Raw genomic sequence first — 25,930 nt, forward strand, 5'->3', positions numbered from 1 at the left:
GCCATGACGCCTTTTTAGGATGGCATTCCTCAGACATTTGACGTAGTGATAACGTTGGAAGCTGGAGTTTTCCCTCGCATTGCATTTTTCCTGGGGTGACGGTACCCGGCGTGCGGTCAGGAAGGCCCCTCCCCTGATTTCTCCCCCCCCACCCTACGCTCCTTTCTCTCCCTCCACAGGCTGACAAAAATGGGCCGCACTTTGCGACTGTTCACATGAACACAGAGCAGAAGATTGACGTAAGTGGAGTTGCAGCTTGTACTACCTCGCTTTTTCGGCTTTGTATATTTGTCGTGATGTAATTTGTCTGACAAGTAAATATGACCAGGAGCCTGATCCGGCTCCCGATCATTTTATGTTGTACACGGTCAGGTCTTCAGGATTTAAATACATTAAGCAGAGGTGGTCCTTTCAAGTCCAGAAAGTACAAATTCAGACCAAGCTTTTGTTTCAACCATCCAGTTGAGTACTCTGTGATTGTGACTCTTCGTACACCAGTGGTTGGTTGGAACAAAATCTTGGTCTGGATTTTTTCTTTCTGGACCTAAAATGTCTACCTCTGCATTAAAGTCTATATGCATAGTTGCATGCTGTTCCCATGTGCCTCTCCCTACCCCCTCTGCTGAGGCCTCATGCCGGGGTCCTGTGTGACATACTGAGGTGTCCCTCGTAATGCCTGTCCCACTCCCTGCAGGTCATTTTCACATCTCTCGACCTGATGCTGCACACGGAGGCGCTGCTCTCCTCCATTAACTTCCTGTCAGCCGCCCTGTCCTTCAGCTCCATGCCCTCCCCAGAACGAGAGCAGAAGCTGAAGACGGAGGACAGCAAGGCCCTAGTGGCCAAACCGAGTAAATACCCCTCTGGCCGGCAGCTCGAGGGCCACTCAGGCTTTCATTTTGTCTGGAGATGATTGCTGTGACTCGTGCAAATGAAAGAAATCCTGCCTGAAAGTTATATGAGACCTATATGTGTGTTCCTGAATGCACAAGTATACTGTGCCATATATGAAGAACTACCTTTTTGCTGTTTACTGTGAGCATTTCATTTTTAGAATCTCAGGCTAATGGAAGGTGACAGCTCCATGTATTTATATATAGATAGGTATTCCTATTCCTCTTTCATGAGACAATCTGCTTCTAGTCAAATTTACTTACAGATTGTCTGGCCCTGCTCTGCTGTGGAGTTCAGGGAAAGGTCAAAGGTCATGATGTTTCTTTGTATGCTTCGTGCATTACAGCACTCCCGCCCACCCCTTCCGATGGCGATGTCATCGATCTGCAGATCGCCATGCAGTTGGGTGCCTTCAACGTGCTCGTATGCGACGAGAAGGGCAGCATCGCCGACATTAGGATCCAAGGTTGGCCGACCGCTAACGGTCTGCACCTGGGTCCTCAGAGAGGATTCTGGGTAATGATGACCTCCTTGTGGGATCGTGACAGTGCGGTTTGTGTGTAGGCTGTCATGGCTCGCTACTGATGCAAGGGACCCAAACTCACATCTCCACTCGCCTGAGAGATTTCATCGTTATCAACGTCGACCCCAAAACCATTCACAAAAAGGCAAGTGGGGCCAGCTGGGGGCTTGGGGAATATGGCTTCCTCTCCACCGCCGGCCGCATTGACCACTCATGGCTGACGCTTGCTTGCAGGCCATCTCCATCATGGGAGATGAGGTGTTTAACTTCAGCCTGAGCCTCACGCCCAAGGCCACGGAGGGCGGCGGCTACACGGACACCTCCAAAGTGGACGGCAAAGTCAAGCTGAACGTGGGCTGCATCCAGGTGGTCTACCTGCACAAGTTCATCATGTCTCTTGTGGTAAGTTTGTCGGGAACGTACCCTGCTACCTCGCTTGTCCTTTAGGTCGACTCGCTCTATGATGGGGATACTTTACTTTACATTAACCCCCATGAGGAAATCGTCTCTTCACCTACCCCGTCCTGCTTTCCATGAGAAGCACGGATGAATACCCATGTGAGAGCGAACTTGGGGGGTCGCAGGGCAAGGGCAGCCAGTCCTTGAAGTTATTGGGGGTTGAGGGCCCTGCTCAGGGGCCCAAAAGTGACACTGGGATTTGACCCAGTGACCTTCTGATCACAGGCACAGGACCAATCTGGCCGCTTCCCCCTTGAAAGTTCATATTTTTCACTTGATATTTAAAATACATATTCTCTTTTTTTTTTGCTTTTTCCCCCCATATTAGAATTTTACAAACAACTTCCAGACGGCGAAGGAGGCCCTGACTGCAGCCACGGCTCAGGCTGCGGAGAAGGCGGCCTCCAGCGTGAGGGACCTCGCCCAGAAGAGCTTCCGGCTCTCCATGGACATCCGACTGAAGGCCCCCGTCATCGTGGTGCCGCAGTCGTCCACGTCCCAGGACGCTGTGGAGGTGGATCTGGGGCTGATCACGGTGGGGAACAGCTTCTCCCTGCTGCCCGTGGAGGGCTGCCCCCTTCCCGCTGTCATCGACGAGATGCACGTACAGCTCAGCCAGCTCAAGCTGTCTAGGTACTGCCCGCATGCCCCCCCCACAGACACCATACTGCCCATGTGCCCCCCCCCCCTCCCCCATACCGCACTCCAAGCCACCACTGGCAGCAAAACAGACTCCTCATACTTTGTGTGGGTCTCAGTTTGATTCCGGCCTGTCATTGTTTATCAGGATCTACCCACAGACAGAGGGCGCCACCCCTAACACAGAGCTGCTCGAACCCGTCAACTTCCTGCTGTCCGTCCGGCGGAACCTGGCCGCCTCCTGGTTCCAGAAGATGGCCGCCGTGGAGGTCGACGGGGACCTCAAACCCATGAAGGTGATCGCTTTGCCATTCTATCTGTGTTCCTTGACACATATAGTTAAATAACTGGTGTGTGGCACAGCAGGTTAGGACTCTATAGCTCTACTTAGAAGGTCACTGGTTCAAATCCCATGGCCTTCACAGTGATTTCACTGTTGGGCCCCTGAACTCCCAGTTACTCCCGGGATTGTCTGATCCTGCTCTCTGTTTTACATCTCTTGAAATAAAAACTAAATAAATAAATTTTAAAAAGTAATGAGAGACGGCTCAGGCCTTGGGGATTTGCATGAATGACCTTTATGTATCGCTAAGCTAAATTATTGTAAGTCACCAATCGGGTGTGTGGAGACCGCTGCAGCCCTGTGGAAGTTCCACCTCTCTGTGGTCTCCTGCCAATGGAGGCAGGAAATGGAAAGTCTCAGGGTGTCTGTTAAAAGCCTCCAGCTTGGGGTTCTGCCTCATCTTTGTTCCTATGGTGTTTTGCTCGTCAAGGACACGGGTTCTTGCCCTCTTTTCCTGTAGGTGGCTCTGAGCCAGGAGGACCTGTCCGTCCTGCTGAAAATCTTAATGGATAATCTTGGAGAAGCCGGCAGTGTCCCGACAGACGGCCACGTGTCCGAAGGCGTCGTGCTGAAGCAGGAATCGCTCCGCCGGCCGGAATCTCCCAAAGGTGGGAACGCCGGAAAAGGACAATATTGATGTCCATTTCCGAAGACCTTTAGGTCTGTCTGAGTCCCATTAAATATTTATTTCGTCAGAAATACTATGAAGAAATTGAAGACTATTTTACATTTGTGGTATAACTTTGATGTCTTGTTAAAAATAAGCCTGGAAGCTGCGCTGACCCAGATGTAAGCTGTGACATTCTCTGTTCCCTAGGTGACATCAGCACGGAGACTAACCCTGCAGACCAGCAACAGGACCCGCTGGTCACCGTCAAATTCAAGATCAATGTGGAGGCTCTGACTCTGCTCCTGTTCAGGAATGATCCCACGCAGGTAAAAACCACAGCGGGCTGCCAACATGTACTTACTGTCTTGTTGTCTGACTGACGTGTTCACACATGCTCTCCAGACACCCTCCAAAGAGGATGAAACCATGGCTTGTTGATTAATATAATCATATGGTTCAAATATCTCGAATATCTGCTGGTTATCTACCGGTTTGCTTCTTGGACACTAATGGAGGCAATGTGTGGCTCATTGAGTTAGGGCACTGTGTCTGTGACCGGAAGGTTGCTAGTTCAAATCCCAGAGGTTGGCAGAGTAATTTTACTTTTGGGTGCAAAACCCTTAACCCCCATTTGCTCCAAGGACTGTCTGACCCTGCTTTTAAGAAAAGCATCTGCTAAACTACTAATATGTAAATACAAAACGAGTGCTTCCCTTTTATTATAGACATTTCATGCCATGCTGTCGGGGGTCTTTACTCCGCTGCCTGACATCATGCGTAGGCCCGGTGATGTTTCCTCCACTCCCTCCACTAGGTGGCGCCAATCAGCCAGCACCAGGAATCTCTCTGCCTGGGGGAGTTAACCTTGCATTTAATGAAGGCATCAGGGAAAATGTTCAGCAGCGGTGCCTTGGAGGTCTCCACCATCCTCACCGCATGTACCCTAGATGACAGGAGGACTGGGATCCAGAGGGTAACTTCAAGGTAACCCAGAATCTTCCTGCCGAGGAGTCACATTGAGAGATTCTCTGAGGACGTTCTGAGACTGTGTGGCGACTCGAATCTCCTTGCTGCAGAGAAATAAGAAAAATAGTTGGATGTGTAGGCGAACCATATTAATCCATTTAAATTCAATGAATTATCTCAGGTTATACTGTGACAAGGTTATACTGTGTTTACACAGCCATTAGCTATAGTTAGCAGTGGAATTCCGGGCCACATTCTTGCTAATACGGCGTCCCCTTAATTTATCCTGCTCCTGACCTTTGACCACATTGTCATCCATGACCCCACAGGATGGTGGGTAAGCAGGATGAGAGCAGTGCCGACAAGATGATCGACGTGACGTACTCGGAGCGGGACGGCGAGCGCAGGGTGGTGGCCGTCCTCCAGAAGCTCTACGTGTGCGCCAGCGTGGAGTTCCTCATGGCCGTGGCCGACTTCTTCATCCAGGCCATGCCCCAGAGTCCAGCGGCGGTGCCCGACCGGGGCGGTCAGCTGTCGCTCAGGCAAATCTCCGAGCCAAAGAGCAGCGCGGAGCCCAAAGCATGTGAGCGCGGGTCATTCAGGACCAGACCGCTGGTACCTGTGTGTCACATTGCAGACATACAGCTAGGCTGAGCTTCCAGCGAACGCCCAGGTACAAGTGTGAGCAGCGTTAGAGTAGGAGCTATACAACATCTACCAGACAGAGCAAGTACATAACAAGACTGCTATTCAAATCAGCAGACAGTACAGCATTAAGAGCATTCAGGGAACATAATCAGCTAGTAGATGAATTCCTTGAGCTGATAGGTCTTGAGGCATTTCTTGAAATTGGAGAGAGAGTCTGAATTGATGTGGTTCAGCAGTTCATTCCACCAATGGGGATCCACATGTGAGAAATGTTCCTGATTCCAGGGCTTCTGTTTTGCATTGAGGTGGATCCCTGTGACTGGTCTGGTAAAACACAATTAGGCGAAGGGTCTTCTATGGAGCACAAACCGTCCATATTCTTATTCGTATGTCTGAGTTTGAGTCTGCTGCAGTGAGTGATTCTGAATCGTTATTTGTAGAAACCATTCTTAAAAACTCTATGATTAGAATGCTACCATAACTGATTCTTTCCTTCCTTCCTACCTTCCAGCTTCTGTGCCAAAGATGACGATCCAGGCTGTGGTGCTTGACCCAGAAGTGGTGTTTGTGGCTAACCTCATGAAGGCCGACGCCCCAGCCTTGGTCGCCTCTTTTCAGTGCAACTTCAACTTGGTGTCTGAGGAAGGTTCTCAGACCATGAAGGCCAACCTGAAGGATCTCAAAGTCCTGGCCTGCCCCTTCATCAGGAACAAGGAGGACAAGGCCGTCACCACGGTGAGAGTCTGATCTTCATCTCGATGATATTAAAGCAGAGTTTGAACTTGCTCTCAGTGAGTGGATGACTGAGAATGTGACACGATGTCGCCTCTGCTCTCACAGGTACTGCGTCCGTGTTCTGTGGTCCTAGAAACGTCAATGTCTACAGAGAAACCACTGACGGGCTTTTTGACTGTGGAGGAGGTCATTGTTAAGGTAGAAGAACCTGAACATGTCTCTCTCTCTCAAAATGTCCATATTTGGATGGCTAATAAATGAATGAATAATAAAAATGAGATCAAAGTCGATGCATCAACACATTAGTGTTCATCTTAAAGCCACAGTATAATGTGTTTGTGTTTAACTTCTAATGCTTTAATTTATATAACCTAGTGTGAAAAGATTATAAGCAATGCTTATTCATAGGGCTGTCAAGTAAGTTTATTTATAAAGCACATTTAAAAGTGCTGTACACACCATAATGAAAGGCAATAAATATTCTTAGATAAAATTAATGAAATAAAGAACAATAAATTAATCAAAATTACAACCATGATTAAAAAAGAATTATGCTCAAACCATTTCAAAAGTTAACAATTATTTTTTACACTGCAATCTGACACAGCTTGACATTTTAATCCCATATAGAATCAAGTTACAATACCATCAAAAAAAGATATTAGTTTGTATATTCAGTATAGAAATTTAAATTCTGTTTAAAAACCTTAACTCTGTAAAAGAGGAGTACAAATATTCAAAACTGATGAACAATCAAAGACGTAATAAAGCATTCTGACTTAAAGACTAAAGCTGACACAGTAACAGGTTAACTTTGACAGCCCTAATGAAAATGTAAGGAACCACTTAAAATGCTGGGTCTCTTTTCTCAGATCTCTCCGGTCATCCTCAATACGGTCATGACTATCATGGCAGCCATGAGCCCCAAACCCAAGGAAGATCAAGGCGAGCAGAAGGCCGTCGACATCAGCAACCTCTGGTCCGTCATGAACATACATCAGTGCAACTACTGGTTCCTGGGGGTGGATTCTGCTCATGAAATGACAGAGAACTTCAGAGAGCAGCCCAGTAGGAACGACGGCGAGAGCTTTAGGGTGGATGTCAAGGTCGTGCAGGTGACCTTGGAGTCCGGTATGGGCCATCGCACCATGCCCTTACTCTTAGCAGAGTCCTCCCTGTGTGGAATAGCTAAGAACTGGTCCTCCTACCTGAACATCAGCGCAGACATGACCCTGGAGGTGAGGAGTGCCGATAGACCCTGGTCTGTGTTTGAGATGTGAAGGACCATCCGCTCTGGATTACTGGATTACTTAATTATGATGCATGTAATGTAATTTTTAATTGGATTGATTGGCCTGAATATAGTTTGGTCGTCCTTGGTTCTTGAAATTGGACATTTATTCAATGTTGGTGAGTGTTTGCTCTCTGGCGCCTCCTTCAGGTCAATTACTTCAATGAGAGCCATGCTGTGTGGGAGCCTCTCATCGAAAGGGTGGAGAATGGAACGCGTCGATGGAACCTGAAATTAGAGGTGTGGCCTCCTCAGCTCCCTGTCAGTAATGACGTCACATGCCGGCTTATTTCAGAGCGAATTTCATGTTGTGAATCATGCTCTCTACGCAGATGAAGAACAATCCATCCCAAGACAGAAGTCCGATTCCTGGAGATGACTTCATGGTAATCTCCGAACCCCAGACCGCCATTAGCATTTGCTCGAAGGACACCATGAACATCACCATGTCCAAGTGCAGCCTCAACGTCTTCTCCAACTTGGCACAGGTACGCCGAGACCGACCTGTCATACGGGGAGCATTTTCAAACAGGGCAGCGTGAAACTCCTGTACCCACATCACATACTGGCATGGAAGCTGTTAGCATTCCTGCTGCTGCTGATGTTTGGACTGATAAATTCTTATCACCATGCTGCAGAGACTTCCAGAAAACTGAGCCTGTCTCCTGTCTCTGCCTATTTTGCCAGGTCCTGCTGTCTGGTGATACTTAACAGACAGCTGGGGCCTCTACAGACATGAGCTGCTGTGGATGTCATAGGAACTTTGTTGTGTAGGAAAGCAGAGATATTTACCACCAATCAAGCCACACATTTTTGTGGGACTCCCTGCAATTTAGGTGCCCCCTGTTGACCAGGGTCACTGCACTGATGGTTGCTTTCTTGTGGCGCTGTAATGAAGAAAAGTGTAGGCCCGATTAGGTTGATGCCTCGTTCACCAGTTGCTCCCAATCGTCGATTTGCATTTTTAACGTCATATGATCTTCCTTGGCGACGTTGCACAGGCTTTCTCCGAGGGAACAGCGTCCACCTTTGACCACTCTCTGAAAGAGAAGGCCCCCTTTACCATCCGCAACGCCCTGGGCATCCCACTCCTCATGCAGCACGGCGCCAACCTGCGCGTGGTGGGCTTGCCATCCGTAGGCAAGCTGCACGAGGTGGGGGTGGGCAAGAGCGTCGATCTGGAACATTCCGTCTTCGAGCCGTCGAGCCGTGGCAAGCTGTCCGCCCTGCAGCGGCAGGAGAGCTGTCTCTTCAACCTCAGCCTCGGTCAGCACCTCTCACACCTTTCTGCAGGCGTGCCGTTAGTTTCCGGAAGTTTCCACACTGGGGGGAAGGAATCCAGACAATCAAACGCTGGCTTCCTGCCACAGCAAACATTCACTGTAAACATTGGCTTTAACCAGCAAAATCTTCATGATATCCACGTCACATTTCAGCATCTCGGTGATTCTGGTTGACAGTCCTGCTTGGTATATCTAAGTGCGTTTTTTTCTGTCTGTGTGAATGTTTTGAACGCTTCAGTTCCCACTGGCTACAGCGAGGTGACGAACATCCCCGTGGACAGACCCGGACGTAGGCTGTACAACGTCCGCAGCCCCAGCCAGCAGGAGGCAGTGTCTGTGCTGGTGCAGATAGATGCCACGGAGGGCAACAAAGTCATAACAGTGCGCTCGCCTCTGCAGGTGAGGGCTGCAAGCTCTTTCCGGTATCTTGCTGAAGTCAAATCGGTTCATATTTATATAGCGCCTTTCACAACACGGTCGGCCCAAGGCACCTGACTGGACGGTGTGGCCTGCCTTGGCATTGCTGCCTTGGTGCATGAAATGGGGAAGAGAGAGAATGAATGGCAGAAAACAGTGGAGCGTCGATCCTGACCGGGCAGGAAGACCCATAATGTATGCTTTCTGTTTTTATTTTAGATTAAGAACCATTTCTCTGTGCCTTTTGCCATCCTGAAATACTGCCCGGTGTTGCAAGGCCTGACTCACATCGGTATCGCTGAGCCCGAGAAGGAGCTCCACGTCGCTCTCGACTCATACCGGTACCCCGAATTGTCACCTGTCTGCAGTGCCATGTGGCTGGTTTCTCTTGTGACCCTGAGGCGTTTACTGTGCCCGCTCATGAGGCTAAATGAATAGAGTTGATTCAGAAGATCATAGCTAGCTTGTTAGCATACCATGCTACTTCAGCATCTCCTGCATAAGGAATGTGTGTATTTAATATTTAGTGCGGTGATTGTTTGCAGCCAGCAGGGGGGCTCACGCAGATGCGTGGTTTGAGTGATGGTGGACGGCACCTCTGCTTGCTGTTCGACTCTCACGGGGTCGTGCTTGGTGTCGCCGCAGGTGTCAGCTTTTCCTGATACCCACGGGGCCCCTGGAGGGTCAGTACCGTGAGTCGTCCACCTGCATCTCCTGGAAGGAGCAGGTGCACTGTAGTTCGGAGGTGCAGTCAGTGCTGCAGTGCCCGGCCAGTGAGAGCCCCTTCCTGCCACTGGTGGTCAACACGCTGGCCATGCCCGACGACCTGTGCTTCATCTCCTGTCAGGGTGGGGATGACTGGGACCCCGCCTACATCATCCACTTGCATCCCTCCGTCACGCTGCGCAACTTGCTGCCGTATTCCATCCGCTTCCTGCTGGAGGTGACGGCCGTACCCTCTCTCCTCTGCCCTTTATGCCATCACAGTTTTTTCACCCTTTAAAGCAGAGATCTCAAAGTACCAGCCTTGAGGCCAGAGACAAGTTCGTACAGCCTGCGACATATTTTTAATTTACTTAATTAAATTTGGTCCACAGATCGATTTCGCTTTCATTTTCTACAGAGAATGAAAAATGATGTAACAACATTCCCCTATTGCACCCCACCCCCCCCCCCCCTCCAAAATCCACCCTTCCGTTTCTCTTTCTGCTCAAAAAAAGCTTGAGCAGCCCCCCTTGGGTAAAGATCTCCGAGCCAGTGGCCTCCAGGTTATTTAAGTCCGAGACTGCTGCTTTAAATGAACTTAACAAAACACCTTCTACTTGAAAATAGCTCGCACCGCCTTGCTCGCGCTTACAGCGTGTTTGTGTCGGGCCTCTAGGGGTCAGCAGAGACCTACGAGCTGCACGAGGGCAGCGCAGCCGACGTGCTGAACGCCCGCATTGGTGGCGAGATCATGGAGCTGGTGCTCATGCGGTACCAGGGCCGCAATTGGAACAGCCACGTGAAGATACACCAGGCCATGGCAGAGTTCTTCCCCGTGTGCTTCTCGTGTGACTCCGCCGAGAAGCTCACGGTGGATGTGAGCGTGCACGTGTCACGCGTCAGCGGCCGCCTTGTGCTCTCCGTCTTCAGTCCGTACTGGATAATCAACAAGACCTCGCGGGTGCTGCAGTACCGGGCCGAGGACGTGCATGTCAAGCACCCCGCTGATTTCCGCGATGTCATCCTCTTCTCCTTCAAAAAGAAGAACCTCTTCAGCAAGAACAAGGTATTAGCTGCCCCCCCCCTCCTCCAAGCTCTTTATGGGCACTCAGAGGCTAATGCTAATGCTGTTCTGCTAACGCTAATCGGAAAGATGGGCAGTGGATAGAGGCAGAGGAGGAGATCAGAGGTAGTGCAAACTGTAATATTTATTTCTTCCTTTCGCATAGAAAACAATTGAAATAAATGTACAAGACAGAGAAAACAAAATCCAGGCATAAAGTCTATCAGATACAACTGGAGGAAATACACCTTTAACAATTACAGGGATGTGGGCTACAGTGCCTAGACCCCCACCTCCACACCAGCATCTCCAGCCTTACTCTATCCTGCCCCCCCTAAATTAAGGCCAGTGACCTAATACAGCCTTCTGGGAACTATAGGGCCGCCCCTCAGCTCACACCAATCACCTCCCACAAACAACCCAAAAAAAATACGCTTCAGATATCATATCACAGATGCGCAATTATCACCAAGGTTTCAGATGACAGGTGAAGTATTTGGACGGATGCCAGCTTGTCGGTACTATACAGACGTTTATTTACACCCACAATTTGTTAAGCAGATTAGTAGTATGGCTAAAATATTAATGAAATGCATTTTGTGACATCCAAAAGTTAGTAATCTGTATAAACTTGCGTATCTTTCGCTAGCGGGGCACACTGCATAATACTGTTCTGGTATACTATGGTTTGGTATACTATGGTTTGGTATACTTCACATGATATGCACTGAAGTGGTGGTGAAGAAAGGAACAGCTCAGCAGCCACAACGTCTTTTAAAAGAGGAGACCATGTGGATAAACCAGTTAAAGACATCAGTGGTGTGGCAGTACTTTTTGCAGTTTAATGTCCGACATGTTTATTAAACATAAGGATACGGCGTCATCTGAAGCCCTGGTGATTATTGCACATGTACGATATAATATCTGTATGATATCGCCCAACCCTACTATCGTTACTCCATCACTGCCCATCCATGACACTGATGCCGTTGTCATTCACTGGCATTTTCAGCTGCAGCTATGCGTCTCCACCAGCAGCTGGTCTGAAGGCTTTTCCTTGGACACAGTGGGAAGTTATGGATGTGTGAAGTGTCCTGCCAGTAATATGGATTACCTGGTAAGGCATTCTGGATCTTAGATTGATTCGCCTTGTGTTGCGACCATCGGCTTTCGTCTTCATTGATAACATAACGTCCTCTTACAGGTGGGGGTCAGCATCCAGATGAGCAGCTTCAACCTGAGCCGCATCGTCACCATGAGCCCCTTCTACACGTTGGTAAACAGGTCCTCCTACGAGCTGGAGGTGGGCGAAGTTCCGAGTGACCCGACCACCGTGAACGAGCGCTGGCACTATGTGGGCTCTGAAGAGGTAGAGTGGGTGGGATTAAAGCCCCAGCGTCCCCCCACACAGAGCAGCCTTGTCTCTGAATATCCGTCCTCCCCTCCCCCTGCTGTAGTGTCTTCCTCTCTGGTCCGAGTCTTCCACCGGGAAGCTCTGCGTCCGGGTCGTGGGCTCCGAGTCTTCCTCCAAGTCCTTCTTCTTCAACAAGCAGGACAGCGGCACCCTGCTAAGCATGGACACGGTGGGTCACTGTCACCACATCCAGCAGCGTCACAAAAATAACTCCCCAGCCCAACAGCCCCCCTTCCCATACACATATGAACAAATGACAGGCAGGTGTGTGGTGCAGTGTAGGTGAGGTGGAGACATGGAAGGTGTGTGACGTAAGAGTACAGTGATGGAGCAGAGAGTTTTAGTCTGTGTTTGTCATGCAAGACATTTTGGACAATAAACCCATAAAACATTTACGGTAACACTTTCTATGAATACCATGTCTATAATCATTTATGGATGTATTCATAACGCTTAATACACTGAAAAAGCTCAATATCAGGCTTATGGCTATAGATTTTTGCAAATAGGTATAACCCATTATAATGGCTATTTATTAAGCATTATGAATGCTTCATGAAACTCATCTATCATTATAGATACCTTCATAATGCAGTACAAAGAATCCTTAATTCCTACTGTAACCATTATAATGCATTATGAAGATATCTATAATGCATTATAGACAAGAGCTTCATTGGAGCTTGTGAAGTATTATATTGAACACTGTAATGCCTTATTACTATCAAAAGAAGATGTTTTAATGTTTTTAAAGTCTTATATGAACCATTATAATGCATTACGAAGGTATCTATTGCGTTTAGATAACAACTTTAAGTGAATTGTATAACTGCATAGATAGGTATATAGTAATACTTCTTATTAATATAATGTATGCTAAGAATCCAAGTTTGGTGTGATGGATGGACAGTGGGTTATACTCTTAAACACTGACACCTGTAAATCGTTATTTCCCTGTGTCCTACTGCCTTTCAGTATGGGGGCGTCATCGTAGACGTGAACATCTCAGACCACTCCACTATCGTCAGCTTCACTGACTACTACGAGGGTGCGGCCCCCGCCCTACTTGTAAACCACACGTCCTGGGTCACGGTCAGCTTCTGGCAGAGGTGAGCGGGAGTCAGCCGCGTGAAAGCGAAGCAGAGGATTGGCGGTGCGGAGTGGGCGGGTCGCGATGATGGGCTTTATTAGGTTTGATCGATGCGGCATATTTCGAAGAAGTGAGGGGTTTCATATCTCAGTCTTTATGATGAACAGCGTTGAATTTGGAGGATTACATTTCTTCAGTTTCTCTCTATAGTCATTTTTTAATATTCCTGTGTGCCTGAACCCGGTCACTTTTCCATTTCCGTAATCACCTGTGGCAATGAAAGCGTGTTTTTTCTCACCTTCATTCTCTTTCTCCTTCTTGTGGTCATTTCACAGCGGGTCCTCAGGGGTTCGGGAGCTAAAACCAGGAGAGGTCCGGCGTTTTGCCTGGGACGACCCCGCCGGGGTCAGGAGGCTCAGCTGGGGCTACCGGGAGCAGAAGGGGGAGCTTGACCTGGTCAAGGTGGGAGTCTGCCCGGTGCCCGCCAGGTGGCGCTCTTGAGTGTGATCAGCCTCTGGGCGGCTCGGCTGTCGCTGCTGAAGCCCGCATGAGCTGTCTGATGGTCAGTTTGACACTGTCCCACCCCCTGCAGGATGAGTGTGGCCAGTTCGCCTATGATGACGTTACTCAGATACACTGGGTCTCCTTCTTGGACGGCCGGCAGCGGGTGCTGCTCTTCACGGAGGACGTGGCCCTGGTCACCAAGGCTCGGCAGGCCGAGGACATGGAGCAGTTCCAGCAGGAGGTCACCATTTCCCTGCAGACCCTGGGGTTGTCGCTCATCAACAACGATAGTCGGCAGGAAGTTGCCTATGTGGGCATCACCAGGTAACATGCTAAACACGCTCCGATACATGCGTGCGGTGTGTTTAGCTCTGACGCTGACATGCTACACGCTTTGCGTTGATTCCGCTCAGCTCCGGTGTCGTGTGGGAGATGAAACCAAAGAATCGCTGGAAGCCATTTAACCAAAAGAACATCAACCTCCTTGAGAAGGCATACGAGACCTACCTATCTGAGAAGAGTGAGCCCGGCTGGGTTAAGCTGGAAACCAACATTGAGGTGAGACCTTCTCGCGTTCTGCTGAGAGCTTCCATCTGGAGGTGGCTCAATCCCTGGGGTTCCTCTAAGTGTTTAGAATGGTCTCATGTCCTCACACAGCTAAAGTGCAAATAAATATATTATGAAAGCTGGTGGTTCTCCATGATAGTTGAGCTGGCGACAAACACAGAACACCCTATTCCAGTGAGTAAACGCATCACTCGCTTGCAGGTGAACTTCAGCAAGGTGCCTATGGCCATGCGGCAGCCCTTCGCTTGCATGATCAGGAGGAACTTCCTGTCTGGGATCCAGGTGGAGTTGAAGCAGTCCCGTCACCAGCGGAGTCTCCGGGCCCAGCTGCACTGGCTCCAGGTAACGCCTTCCCCCATGTTCTCCAGCTGCTTCTCGGACCTCCACTGCAGCTTGCGCTCATTGCCAGAATTAAAGATGTGCAGCAGGGGGCAGTGTGTGGCTCCGCATATTCGGCCTCTGTGCCTGTGATTGGAAGGTGACTGGTTTTAATCCCGTGACCTTCCATGGTAGCCACATCTCTGTTGGACCCTTGAGTAAGGCCCTTAACCTTCTGAAAAATGCTGCAGGGTTCTAGGTATATGACTAACCCTGCACTCAGACCCCAAGTGTCACTCTCACCTCAATATGTGGGGGAAAAATGAAGAGCACGATGGAATATGCTTTTAGAACCGCTCACAGCGCACGCCATCAAATTTTATTTCTTCCTGAACCAGGTGGACAACCAGCTCACGGGTGCAGTATTCCCCATCATGTTCCACCCCGTCCCCCCACCCAAGTCCATCGCCTTAGACTCTGGTATGTAGCCGACGGTCCCAGTCCAGCAAGGGCCCCATTTATCACCGTGTTTTCACGCTGCCAGAGGCTGAAATGTCCCTCCTTGTCTTGCAGAGCCAAAGCCTTTCATAGACATCAGCATCATCACCAGGTTTAATGAGCACAGCCAAGTTATGCAGTTCAAGTATGTCTGCCGCTTACTTTCCTTGAAAAGCGGTGAAGTGTTTTTGCTGTATCCAGGGACGGATTATGGGTTGTGTGGGCCCCTGGGCAAAACGTTGGCGAGGGTCGTCCCACCACCACCACCACCACCACCAGCACCACCAGCACCACAACCACCACAATTCAAGGGCCCTTGGCAGCCAAACGCCCTCCCTGTAGGGTCAGGGGCCCATGTAGGCAGACGATCAAAGAATGTAGGCCCTCTAAAATAGACAAACGAAAATACATTGCTGATAAGCGTTGCAAATTGTTTTGGGCTAGGGGCCCCACGGGCCCCCTGCACCCCAAGGGCCCCTGGGCAGTGGCCCTGCTGGCCCGGTCCGTAATCCGTCCCTGGCTGTATCCCTTTCGTCCTGTGATTTGGATGCGGGGCGTACCTTCCGTATGCTGGGGAATCTGTGCTGTGTAGGTGCATGGATGTCGATGTCAACCTCAGCGTCTTTCTGAGCTGCATGCTAGAGTGTGAAAGTAAGGGTCAGCATTAGCTAGCATCCCGCTTCTCCCCAGATATTTCATGGCCCTGGTTCAAGAGATGGCAGTGAAGATTGACCAGGGCTTCCTTGGGGCCATCATTTCCTTGTTTACCGCGGCCACGGACCCACGGGCAGAGAAGCAGAAGGTGACTGGCATAACGCTGTAAAAAATCCAGCCGGCTGTGTGTGAAATGCTGCCCCCTTTTTGGTAGCGGTGACACTGATTTTGCTAAATTGTAATCGAGTACTGTTATGGATAAAACGCTCACGATTTAATCGGAAACACTGAATAGTTTATGACCTTAATGTACAGCAGTGCGACTCTCTAGTGTTGATCTGAGAGTCGTTTTGTGTGTTCAGCTGGTCTCTGAACACGCGTGTGTGTATTTGGTGATTTTCCTCAAGCTGCCCGGACAGCCACGGTCCCCGCGATCATTAATGAACGTTAGCGGTTCAGCCGCCTAGCCGTGGCTGCCGGCTGGCTGCCGGCCCGGTGATTGATGGCCCCGTGGCCTGTGCACGCTTTACAGACCAAGCTCATCGAGCGGGACCTGGAGAGCCTGCGGGCGGAGCTCATGGAGGCGTCGATGACGGACACGTCGGGCCTCAGCTTCTTCGAGCACTTCCACATCTCGCCCATCAAGGTGAGCGATTGGCCTTGCCGACGTCTTTCCGTTCTGGAATGTTGCGGCCAGTCGGAGGCCCGGCCCCCCCGCGGGTCGACGGTGACGGTGACGGATGCTGAGTGTGCTCTGCGCCCTGCCAGCTGCACCTCAGCCTGTCTCTGGGCCCCAGCGGGGACGACTCCAACCAACAGGACACGCTGCCCATCCAGTCGCTCAATCTGCTCCTGAAGAGCATCGGAGCAACGCTCACTGACGTCGATGACCTCATCTTCAAGTGAGTCGCCTGACACGCTCTGGGACTGTTGGTGGGGTGTTTGTCTTGACGTTTACACCTTCTGTTTGCTACAGATTAGCCTTCTTTGAGGTGAGGTATGAGTTCTACAGGCGGGATAAACTCATGTGGGCTGTGATTCGCCACTATACCGAGCAGGTGGGTGACTCCATGCTAAACCATGGCAGGACTCTCTAAGCTACAGCAGCAGTGTAATCTAACGGGACTCTGACTTGGTCGAGACTTGAGCGTGTCTCTCCCCCCGTAGTTCCTGAAGCAGATGTACGTCCTGGTATTGGGCCTCGATGTGCTGGGCAATCCGTTTGGACTGATCCGGGGTCTGTCAGAGGGAGTCGAAGCTTTTTTCTATGAGCCCTTCCAGGTGAACTAAAAATGCTTAAAATGCTTGTATTTTGTTTGGTTATTTCTCATTAATGTTAGGGCTGGATAGGGGTCAGTGTTGGGATTAGAGTTTTGTCCATAGAAATGAATGGAGAGTCCCCATGAAGATCAAGATGGCTAGAGTGTGTGTTTGTCATTGCAGGGGGCTGTCCAAGGCCCAGAGGAGTTTGCGGAGGGCTTTGTGATTGGCGTCCGCAGCCTGCTCGGTCACACCGTGGGTAAGGCCAGGCTACTTCCCAGAGACCTATGATCCCAAGGTGCCCTGGCACTCCAGCTGTTCTCCCGTCTCCCTGTAGGGGGCGCAGCAGGCATGGTGTCCCGCATCACAGGCTCTGTGGGAAAAGGTCTGGCGGCCATCACAATGGATAAGGAATATCAGCAGAAGCGCAGGGAGGAGATGAACAGACCGCCCAAAGACTTTGGAGAAAGCCTGGCCAAGGGTGGGAAGGGCCTCCTGAAGGTACTGACCACTGGGGGGCCACTGATCACTGTGTACCTCAGAGGGGGTGTAGCACACCTCCGGTGGGGGTGTAGCACACCTCCGATGTGTGTGTGTTTATCGGCGGCGCACAGGGCACACCTCTTACAGGGGCAGGAGAGACCTTTGGATCCCGCTGCTATTTTTAGGAGATTGAAATGGCTTCCGGCACGGATCACATGAATATGAATCGCGTGCTTTGCCGCTGAGTGCGGTTTCGAGCGGGGCGGGGGAGCCGTCGCGGCGGGGCGGGGGGGGGGGGGGAGGCACTCATGTTGACATGAGCCGCACGCGAATCATTGCAGTTCATTAGCCCCGGTTCCTTAAAATGTGCCTTAAAAGGCAGCCTGGAAAAGCCAGACGCTATGCAAAGCACATGAAACAGACCGCAGGAGACCGGCACTTCGCAAGCAGCATACAGATAAGGGCTCGCAAATAGCGTGATTTTTAATGAATCGGGCAGAATCCCTCGCAGGTAAATTACAAAGTCATGTGGTTCTGTGGTCACATCTAAAAACAAGTGCAGTTTCCTTTAATTCTGACTTAAGGGTTATAGCTGCCTGTTCCAGCCTCATTACTGAATGAATGAATTTTATTGCTGCTGTTTAAAAGCACCTGGATCATTTATTAATATTTTTTTAGCTGCAAGGCTCGAATTACCATGTCACTGGTGTAGTAATTACTATAAAGCGATGCAGTTACGAGTTACATTCATTATAGATCAAATAGGCAGCCCTAATGCTTTATATTATGCAGATAGTGTTGATGGCGGGGCCAGTTGGGCCTTTAATTGATGCATTCCATATTTGGTGGATATTTTATCTTCAGCCATGCAGAGTTCAGTGCAATATGATCGCACGTGATTCATGACGCGGAAAGGTAAAAGCAACACATAGCCGTATTAATTATGTTTGAGAGGGTGCGCTGGGAGTTCGTCGCCGAGGTCACGATGAGTGTGAGCCAGGGGAAGATGTGTAGTCGTCTTTTAATATTTTTCCATCAGGAGACAAATTAAAAGCTGGTTTTGGGAGAAATATTCTTGTAAAATGGTGGATTCGTGGGTGAGCGATTTCCCTGTCTTTAGCGTTGGTGAATACACCCTGCTCCTTGTCATTTCACGTGTAGAGAAGACGCTTCTCCTCTTTTCTGCGTAAGACTGCCGGAATGTACTGCTCGTGTTACCGCGGGCTGCTAGTCACGGCAGCACAGTGAATTCCCGGTGTGGTATGCAGTGGTGTGGCAGTCTGCCGTCCTGATGGATATTTGACTGTCCTGTCTCCGCAGGGTGTCGTCGGGGGAGTGACCGGCATCGTGACCAAACCTGTCGAGGGTACGATCGCCCACCCTCACACTCACCCTCTCTGTTGTAACTCCTTCCCTGTAGATGTTTGAACTACATGTCCTGGTGTGACCTCACTATATTTAGAAGCTTCCAGTTGTTGTGGCAAAGGCAGGAGTGGGGGGGCAAGTTTGTTGTATCTGGGGCCCACTTTAAGTCACTTTATGGGCCCCCTGTTCTTAGTGTAGTGACTTTTTGTGGCCAGGAGGGGGCTCCCATACAAATGCCACCACTGCGTGTAAACAGGAAATGTGTCATGTGGGTCCCTCCCAGGAGCCATGAAGGAAGGAGCAGCCGGCTTCTTCAAGGGCATCGGGAAGGGTCTGGTGGGGGTGGTGGCCCGACCAACAGGGGGCATCGTGGACATGGCCAGCAGCACTCTCCAGGGCATCCAGAGGTATGAGCCCCCCAACGCAATTCCACCCCTTTTCTGCGGAAGAGACCTCCCTCCCACTTCCAAGCGGCGAGATAAATCTCCATCTTAAGTGCAGCTTTTGTGTGTGTTTTTTTTTTAACGCCCCCTCTTCTGGTCTTTTCCCCTTTAATTCAATCACCCTGAGTCATTTAATCGTTTTCTGGAAGTGAAGCTCTGGCGTTTTCTTTTCCCCTCGGATGGGCGTGTCCATGCGCCACATGACTCTTAACCGCCCCGCGCTTGACTGCTGTAGTTACGGTTGGGGTCATTAAGGAAAGGGCTCCGTTTGGTATGCCGGTTGGGCGGGACGTCTCCATCTCCCGCGACAAGGTAAGAGGTGCATCGTGGGGGTGCAGATGCATCGTGGGGGTTGGAGAATCCACGTGCAGAGCACCATACATCCTCACCATCTCTAACACGTGCTCATGGGCTGAAAAGTCAGCGCCATTCACCCCCCCCCCCCCCCCCGGGCTTTTACGGCACCGGCTGATACCTCCTCTTCCCGGCTGGAGCATTTTGAGAGAGACCGCATGGCCCCGAGGGCGGAGCAGATTGCTTTGTGAGCATCGGCATGATTAAATATGCAGGAGCTTCCAAAAAAAATCATCCTTTATATGCTGTGCAAATTAAAGGAGCTGTATGAACCCACCCCCCCCCCGTGAAGGCACACACACACTGACAGAGCCCCCCCCACCGCCGTGGCCGGCTGCATGGTGTCCGGTGAGCAGACTCCTCCTCCGCCATGGCGCCGGGTCAGCGTCCCACCTTTGTGAAGATGCCCTCTGCAGGGTAGTAGAGGGGCGCGTTGTGGCTCCATTGAAGCTACCAGAAGCTTCCATCCACCCAGCCTGGTTTAACGCGAGTTCAGCTGGACTGTTGAACTCGTACGAACGAGACCCTTAGGTCAGACACTGCAGCCAACCCCCCCCCCCCCATGCTTCTGCCTTTGAGCTCTCCCTGCCCTCCCCCCATTAAACATGCTGATGCTGGTAACCCCCCCCACCAAAACCCTGGTAATCACCCACCCAATCCTCCATCTGCCGTCCGGCACCATTTGTTCATAAACCAAAAAGCTGCGTTTATTAATAACCAAATCAACTTATTATTTCATGCTCTCTCAATAGAGATAACCAAAGGTGAGACTGAGAAACCTCCTGAATCCTCTTGCACGCACGTGCAGGTCCTGAACCCCCACTGGACTTTACTTTGGGGTGGGGTGGGGGGAGGCACTGTGTGGCTCGGGGGGTTAGGGTGCCTGCGATCAGAAGGTCACAGTGTTAATCCAAGGGTCAGCATTGATGTTACCATTGGGCCCCTGAGCAAAAGCCCCCTCAGTTGCTCCAGGATATAACCCTGCTTTCTCAAATGTGTGTCACTTTGCACAAAAGTGTCTGCTAGATAAATGAAACGTAAATGTAATGTAGTTCAGGGTGTTTTGGTTCCCAGTGGGTTGATGGGTCGCCTTCAGGGGAGGTGGTGGGATTTAGCCTCAATATCACAACTGCTTTCACAAGTAAATATGATTAGAAACAAAAATTACTTGTATTTGATACGAATGTGATGCAAAAGGATCTGAAAATAAGAACAAATAAGCAAGTCTCAGATGGCATAGTGCCGACGTTCTCAAGATCATGTGACTGCAGGGAAAGTTGGTGGGAGAACAGCTGCTGATGGCTGATGGTTTGCAGGGTGGCGGAGTCAACGGAGGAGGTGACGAGGTTGCGACCCGTCCGGCTGATCCGGGAGGACGGCATCGTCCGGCCCTATGACCTGCAGGAGTCGCAGGGCTACGATTTATTCCAGGTGAGGAGGGACACTCCCCGCTCTGAGGCGAAATTCATATATGAAGCCAAACTGCTTTAAAGTCGGTGGCGTCCAGTTAGCAAGTCCAAAGCTTCTAAGCTTAGAGATTTGTGTTTTACAAGCAGAGTTGGGTAATTCAGGTCCAGAGAGTAAAAGTTCAGACCAAGATTTTGCTTCCATTTGAGCATAAAGAGTCACAGGATACTCAACTAGTTGGCTGAAACAAAATCCCTCTCTGGACTTTTAATCTCTGGACCTGAATTTTCCAACTGCGTTTATAAACGGAGAGAGCGGGGTCATCATGTCGAGGTGCTTTGCTCTCCTGAATGCTAACACCTGTCCTTTTCTGTCTCTCTTCTTCACATGCAGCACAAAAAGGACTGAGATGGGGGGGGGGGGGTTCATATGACTCCCCGAAGTGTGAGAGTCCTTATGCCAGATGTAGCCTCTTAGAGCTCCCTCATTTTCTCATGTTTACCCATCATGCATTACACCATGCACATAGCCCAGTGCCAAGGTACCATTTCACGCATGAGTCCATGACTCCATTTCATGCCCACATCACTCTGTGACTCCATTTCATGCCCACATCACTCTGTGGCTCCTTAACCTGGTCAGGAAGTTCAATTAATCCACATTTTATGATATACAGGCAGCTCCTGACTTGCTTAAAAAATATTCCAGATAATAGCACATAAAAGGTGATGGGCCTGCGAGTAAATTTACACTTTATCCCTTCATTTATTTAATACGTGTCCTTTAGTACATATTGCTACTATATTTTGGCTTGTGTGTGTTTTTGTTTTGGGTGTCTTGTATGGTAAAACTTGACTTGTGGATTGTATGGGTTTGTGAGACGGGCTACTTGTGTCGGTCGAGGGCTGCCTGCGTTTCGATTGACCGGTTTGTACAGCACAACGTGGAGAGTCATGTCGCCACATTCTAGAAAGTGCCGTGCTCTCCGGGTGATGTGGCCCCCGGTGTAAGTTTAAGCGTGCTCCGCTTTTCCTGCCCTACCTTACCCACCTTTTAAGCTCCGAGGGTGGCGCCTGTTTGGCTCCTACAGCTTAAATGCCACAGCGTTTCGCATTTTATACAGAATTAAATTTAGAAGCCCCAGCAAAGCAGTCTAAAGATGATGTAGGCCTTGTGGGAATGTTTACTCCAGACTGTTCTTTAGATTCCTGCTGGGTAAACTTTTCCCATTTTGTTGTGGGTTTATCTTAAATCTATTATTTTATAATTTCACATGCTACACTATTAATGTATCCATGGAAACTGAATAATGTATTTTAGCGCTAAAAATGTCTTGCATCGTTAAACTTCACCTGTGTCATCTTATTTTGGCATTATTGTCCTACTCCAGAAAAATTGCAAAATATATATACCTGTTTTTCTAAGGTTGCCTTGAATTATATTCACATTACTTTGGCATGCTCATGAAAGAAGTACATTTTAGCTTTTTGTTGAAATCTAAATATATTGTAACATTGAATAGCTTCCAAATTTGTGATGTGTATAAATGCCAATTTTGACTTGCAAAACTGTTGTATTTTCATAATTCGTACTGCATGACCCAAGTTTATGTACACAAATATAAACTTTTTAACATTTTTAATTTGAAAAGATGTGAATTTTCGTTTGCAAAAAATTTTTATCATTCCTTAAATGCAAGAAATTTGATTTTTATTTCTAATATTCATTAAAAAGCCTTAAATATTAACCCTAAGGTCACTGTAAAGTGAATATTTTGACATTGCTCACTGTGTACTCGGTGTCTTGTGTCCTGTGTAAACTTAGAAATAATAAACTCATCTATATTTACTCTGTTGTGCTGTTTTTTGAAGCACCTATGTGGCATCTTCGCACAAAGAGGGAAAACCTGCAAAAATGACAAGTTTATCGGGAATACCGTAGGACGCACACGCGTAGCATCGCTGACACTCTCCGGGCTCAGGCGGTCACTGCATGTGACCTGTTTGTGACTAACGAACAGGTCACTGAGACTCTGGAGGCGTGACCGCTGTAATCCAAACCCGCAGCGGCACCTATGCATGTCTCTCAGCGTGAAACTGTCCCTGTCGATTTGTTTCAGAGGTCAGAGATAAAACTGCTTCACGGGGAGGTTTTCCGGGAGCATTTTGAATACCCCGGACACAGGAGGACCAATATATTAGTCACGAACAGGTGAGGGTTTTTGTTGGCCATGGTAACTGTAATAACATAGTACCTATGAGTTTTTGGGGACTATGTCTGTATGTGCTAATCATTAGACTCAAAATCTTGAAAGCTTGACTGGCCGTGTACCCATCCTGCTGCAGTTCCGAAGGTAGAAGTGATCCATCCACCGTCTGAACACCGTGTCGGTGTTCTGCATTTCTTGCGTTGCAGGAGAGTCATGTGTGTTAAGGAGATCGAGTTTGTGGGACACTTCAACAAAGAGTGGGAGTGCATGTTCGAGAACTTTTCCCGTGCACCATGTGCACAGGGCAGTGAGCTCAGAATATACTGCAAGGTACGGCCGGCCACTCTCCACTGCATAGTTCCTGCTCTCCACTGCATGGGCCATGCTCTCCACTCCATAGTTTCTGCTCTCCACTGTATGGGCTGTGCTCTCCACTGCATAGTTTGTACTCTCCGCTGCATAGACCGTGCTCTCCAATGCATGGTTCATGCTTTTCACTGCATAGTTTGTGCTTTTACTGCATTATTTGTGCTCTCCATTGCATAGGCCGTGCTCTCCATTGCATAGGCCGTGCTCTTCATTGCATAGGCCGTGCTCTCCCCTGCAAGAGCTGTGTTGTCCACCACGTAGGCTGTTATTTTTGCCACATAGTCCGAGCTGCATACTCTCTACTGTGTAATCTATGCTTCCCACTGCGTTGTCCGTGTGTTGTCCGGTCTGAGCTTGTCCCCAAATCGCTGCAGGAGTTCAGTAAGCTGAAGATCCAGAAGAAGGATGGGCAGGAGCCAGTGAGGGTACTGTACCTGCAGAAAGCAGTAATCGCTGAGGTAATGCCTCCTACCAGACACCTGGTGAGGGTTAGGTGGACGACTTTAAGCGGTTTCTCTTAAACAGACGCTGGCTTTGTTGTGCTTGCGGTCAGCTCAACGGAGCTGAAAGTGAAGGTCTGTCGTGTGGATGCCTGCGGGGCACTCGCCGGCCGGCAGGGCCGGGTGCGGTCGTCATGGCCGAGGCGGGGGCCCATTTTGAAAGCCGCCTTGGTTCTGCTCCACAGAAAGTGTGCAACGCCATCGTGGAGGCTCAGGTGGCCCGACGGCACCATCAGATGGTGAAGCAGAAGTCTCAACGCTTCGTCAAAGTCAGCGGCATGCAGTGAGACCGGCGCAGAGCCTCGGGTACGAGGCAGCACAGGATCGCAATGCACTAATCTGATTGGTTGATCCTGACCACCTGTAATTGAATAAAAAGAACTTTCCACAGTGCTGGACTAGTCAGGGATTAATGGGTCGACTGACAGATATTTTGAGATTATTATAAGGCATCGTTGAATGTCAGACGATAAATGATCAGTGAAGAATTTTGTTGAGAATTTTGTAGCAGGTGTGTTCTGGCTAATCGGTATTACACGGTAATTCTTTAGGGATATAAATGACCTGTGCGTAATCAAATACAATAATATAGTGGCCCCATTTGTGGAATTTTTATCTCGTTTTTAATACGTGCAGCTCTATGAAATATCCCTTATTTTTGCACTTATTCACCGAGTTTATGTTTCTAGTGAGAGTTACTTGACAGCACCTTTTTTTAAAATAATGCATGCACTGCTGCAGAAGGCCACACTAAACACTGCTAGTGTGGGTCATAAATGTTTCGCACACGGGCGTGTTGGCTCATAACTCTCCACCCCAGCCTGCGGCTTTCACACGCCGGCGTTTACATATTTTGCTGTATTAACTTTGTCCCCGAGCCAACATGTAAGAGAGCGAAATGGAAGGAATTGTAAAATGAGTCTTGTTGGAAATTTGCTATTTGTGAGATACCACTACTCTATAGTGTAATTGTGGTTCACACCTTCGTAAAGATGCCTGTGCTCTCATTTCTTCTTCGAAACCTTTCTTTCAAAGACAGTAAAAGCCTGATTAAGATCCAATTTCCTCACTGTTTGATCTTTATTTTCACTCCTCACCCTGGTTGAGACGCGTCTTCTTCAGACGCGATCGACTCACAGGGAAAGCTGAAGCTGCCCTTGTAAATATAGCCCTAAATAGGCCAATGTTAGCCTGGCACACATGCATCTTAGCAGCCGACAAGTTTATTTTAGTCAAATTTAATTTTTCAAGTCTCCTTACGCGTCAAGACGTCTCCTTGAAAGGAGACCCCAGGAACAGGCGCGTTTCTGAAAAGTGGGAGAGAGAGGCGGGCGGGCAGATGGAGGGGCGGCGAACGGGTGGAGGATGGGCGGAGGACAGGTGGAGGATGGGTGGAGGACAGTGGACAGGCGGAGGAGGGCGGATGGTTGTGGAGGGGTTTGCTCTCATCTACCATCTTACCAGGAACCCCGGCCGACTGGAGCACAAGCTTCCGGCAAACAGTCGCCTCAAGGGTCTCGCAGAAAAGCAGGGGCACCCCTAACCCCCCCCCCCCAGGCTGAGGGACAGGTATACAATACCGTGAACATGTGTGGGGAGCGAGGTGGAGTGGGGGGGGGCTCTTACTCGGACATCCTCAGGGGTTTCACAACACGCCTGGTGACGGGACTTGAGCTGGCGGAAGGTGAAAGGTTCCTTGTTTGGCTGAGGAACAGGGCGGCTAATCGAGGGAAAGGTACAAAAGCCTGGACAGTGAGGATGGAGGGAATAAGGAGAGAGACAGAAACAGAGAGATATGATGTCTTAAGGTGGGGCAGCCAGCATGGCCCCCCAGGGACGTGTGTGTGGGAGGTGTGATAAGCCAGAGGCCAGTCACGCAGTCCGTGTGAACACACCGATCTCTCACCTCCAGCCCTGCC

At 49.6% G+C, this 25,930-nt stretch overlaps 1 protein-coding gene across 2 annotated transcripts in view; it reads left to right on the top strand.

Annotated features, from left to right (window-relative positions):
- vps13c (vacuolar protein sorting 13 homolog C) overlaps window positions 1-25,072 on the top strand; it is a 55,002-nt gene extending 29,930 nt beyond the window's left edge. Inside the window, exons 39-83 of one of the 2 annotated variants that reach the window (XM_048969354.1) lie at window positions 180-239; window positions 695-851; window positions 1,241-1,360; window positions 1,459-1,562; window positions 1,652-1,819; window positions 2,205-2,509; window positions 2,664-2,811; window positions 3,319-3,466; window positions 3,676-3,794; window positions 4,283-4,452; window positions 4,764-5,017; window positions 5,594-5,817; window positions 5,923-6,015; window positions 6,690-7,055; window positions 7,259-7,348; window positions 7,441-7,596; window positions 8,110-8,374; window positions 8,630-8,790; window positions 9,028-9,149; window positions 9,454-9,751; window positions 10,190-10,579; window positions 11,589-11,693; window positions 11,781-11,945; window positions 12,034-12,159; window positions 12,966-13,099; window positions 13,416-13,542; window positions 13,673-13,908; window positions 13,998-14,142; window positions 14,353-14,493; window positions 14,868-14,949; window positions 15,043-15,112; window positions 15,658-15,769; window positions 16,154-16,267; window positions 16,390-16,523; window positions 16,598-16,679; window positions 16,789-16,902; window positions 17,065-17,140; window positions 17,219-17,382; window positions 18,685-18,730; window positions 19,013-19,136; window positions 20,843-20,957; window positions 23,053-23,144; window positions 23,349-23,472; window positions 23,886-23,969; window positions 24,197-25,072. In XM_048969354.1, coding sequence (XP_048825311.1) covers window positions 180-239; window positions 695-851; window positions 1,241-1,360; window positions 1,459-1,562; window positions 1,652-1,819; window positions 2,205-2,509; window positions 2,664-2,811; window positions 3,319-3,466; window positions 3,676-3,794; window positions 4,283-4,452; window positions 4,764-5,017; window positions 5,594-5,817; window positions 5,923-6,015; window positions 6,690-7,055; window positions 7,259-7,348; window positions 7,441-7,596; window positions 8,110-8,374; window positions 8,630-8,790; window positions 9,028-9,149; window positions 9,454-9,751; window positions 10,190-10,579; window positions 11,589-11,693; window positions 11,781-11,945; window positions 12,034-12,159; window positions 12,966-13,099; window positions 13,416-13,542; window positions 13,673-13,908; window positions 13,998-14,142; window positions 14,353-14,493; window positions 14,868-14,949; window positions 15,043-15,112; window positions 15,658-15,769; window positions 16,154-16,267; window positions 16,390-16,523; window positions 16,598-16,679; window positions 16,789-16,902; window positions 17,065-17,140; window positions 17,219-17,382; window positions 18,685-18,730; window positions 19,013-19,136; window positions 20,843-20,957; window positions 23,053-23,144; window positions 23,349-23,472; window positions 23,886-23,969; window positions 24,197-24,298 — 6,732 coding nt within the window. In that variant the 3' untranslated portion in view covers window positions 24,299-25,072. Of the gene's footprint in view, window positions 1-179; window positions 240-694; window positions 852-1,240; window positions 1,361-1,458; window positions 1,563-1,651; window positions 1,820-2,204; window positions 2,510-2,663; window positions 2,812-3,318; window positions 3,467-3,675; window positions 3,795-4,282; window positions 4,453-4,763; window positions 5,018-5,593; window positions 5,818-5,922; window positions 6,016-6,689; window positions 7,056-7,258; window positions 7,349-7,440; window positions 7,597-8,109; window positions 8,375-8,629; window positions 8,791-9,027; window positions 9,150-9,453; window positions 9,752-10,189; window positions 10,580-11,588; window positions 11,694-11,780; window positions 11,946-12,033; window positions 12,160-12,965; window positions 13,100-13,415; window positions 13,543-13,672; window positions 13,909-13,997; window positions 14,143-14,352; window positions 14,494-14,867; window positions 14,950-15,042; window positions 15,113-15,657; window positions 15,770-16,153; window positions 16,268-16,389; window positions 16,524-16,597; window positions 16,680-16,788; window positions 16,903-17,064; window positions 17,141-17,218; window positions 17,383-18,684; window positions 18,731-19,012; window positions 19,137-20,842; window positions 20,958-21,326; window positions 22,782-23,052; window positions 23,145-23,348; window positions 23,473-23,885; window positions 23,970-24,196 lie in introns of those variants that run through there. The other variant, XM_048969355.1, reaches the window with a different exon arrangement.
- Window positions 25,073-25,930: the final 858 nt, after the last annotated feature.

The sequence above is a fragment of the Brienomyrus brachyistius genome, chromosome 11 (genome assembly GCF_023856365.1).
Source record: "Brienomyrus brachyistius isolate T26 chromosome 11, BBRACH_0.4, whole genome shotgun sequence".
NCBI classification, from domain to species: domain Eukaryota; kingdom Metazoa; phylum Chordata; class Actinopteri; order Osteoglossiformes; family Mormyridae; genus Brienomyrus; species Brienomyrus brachyistius.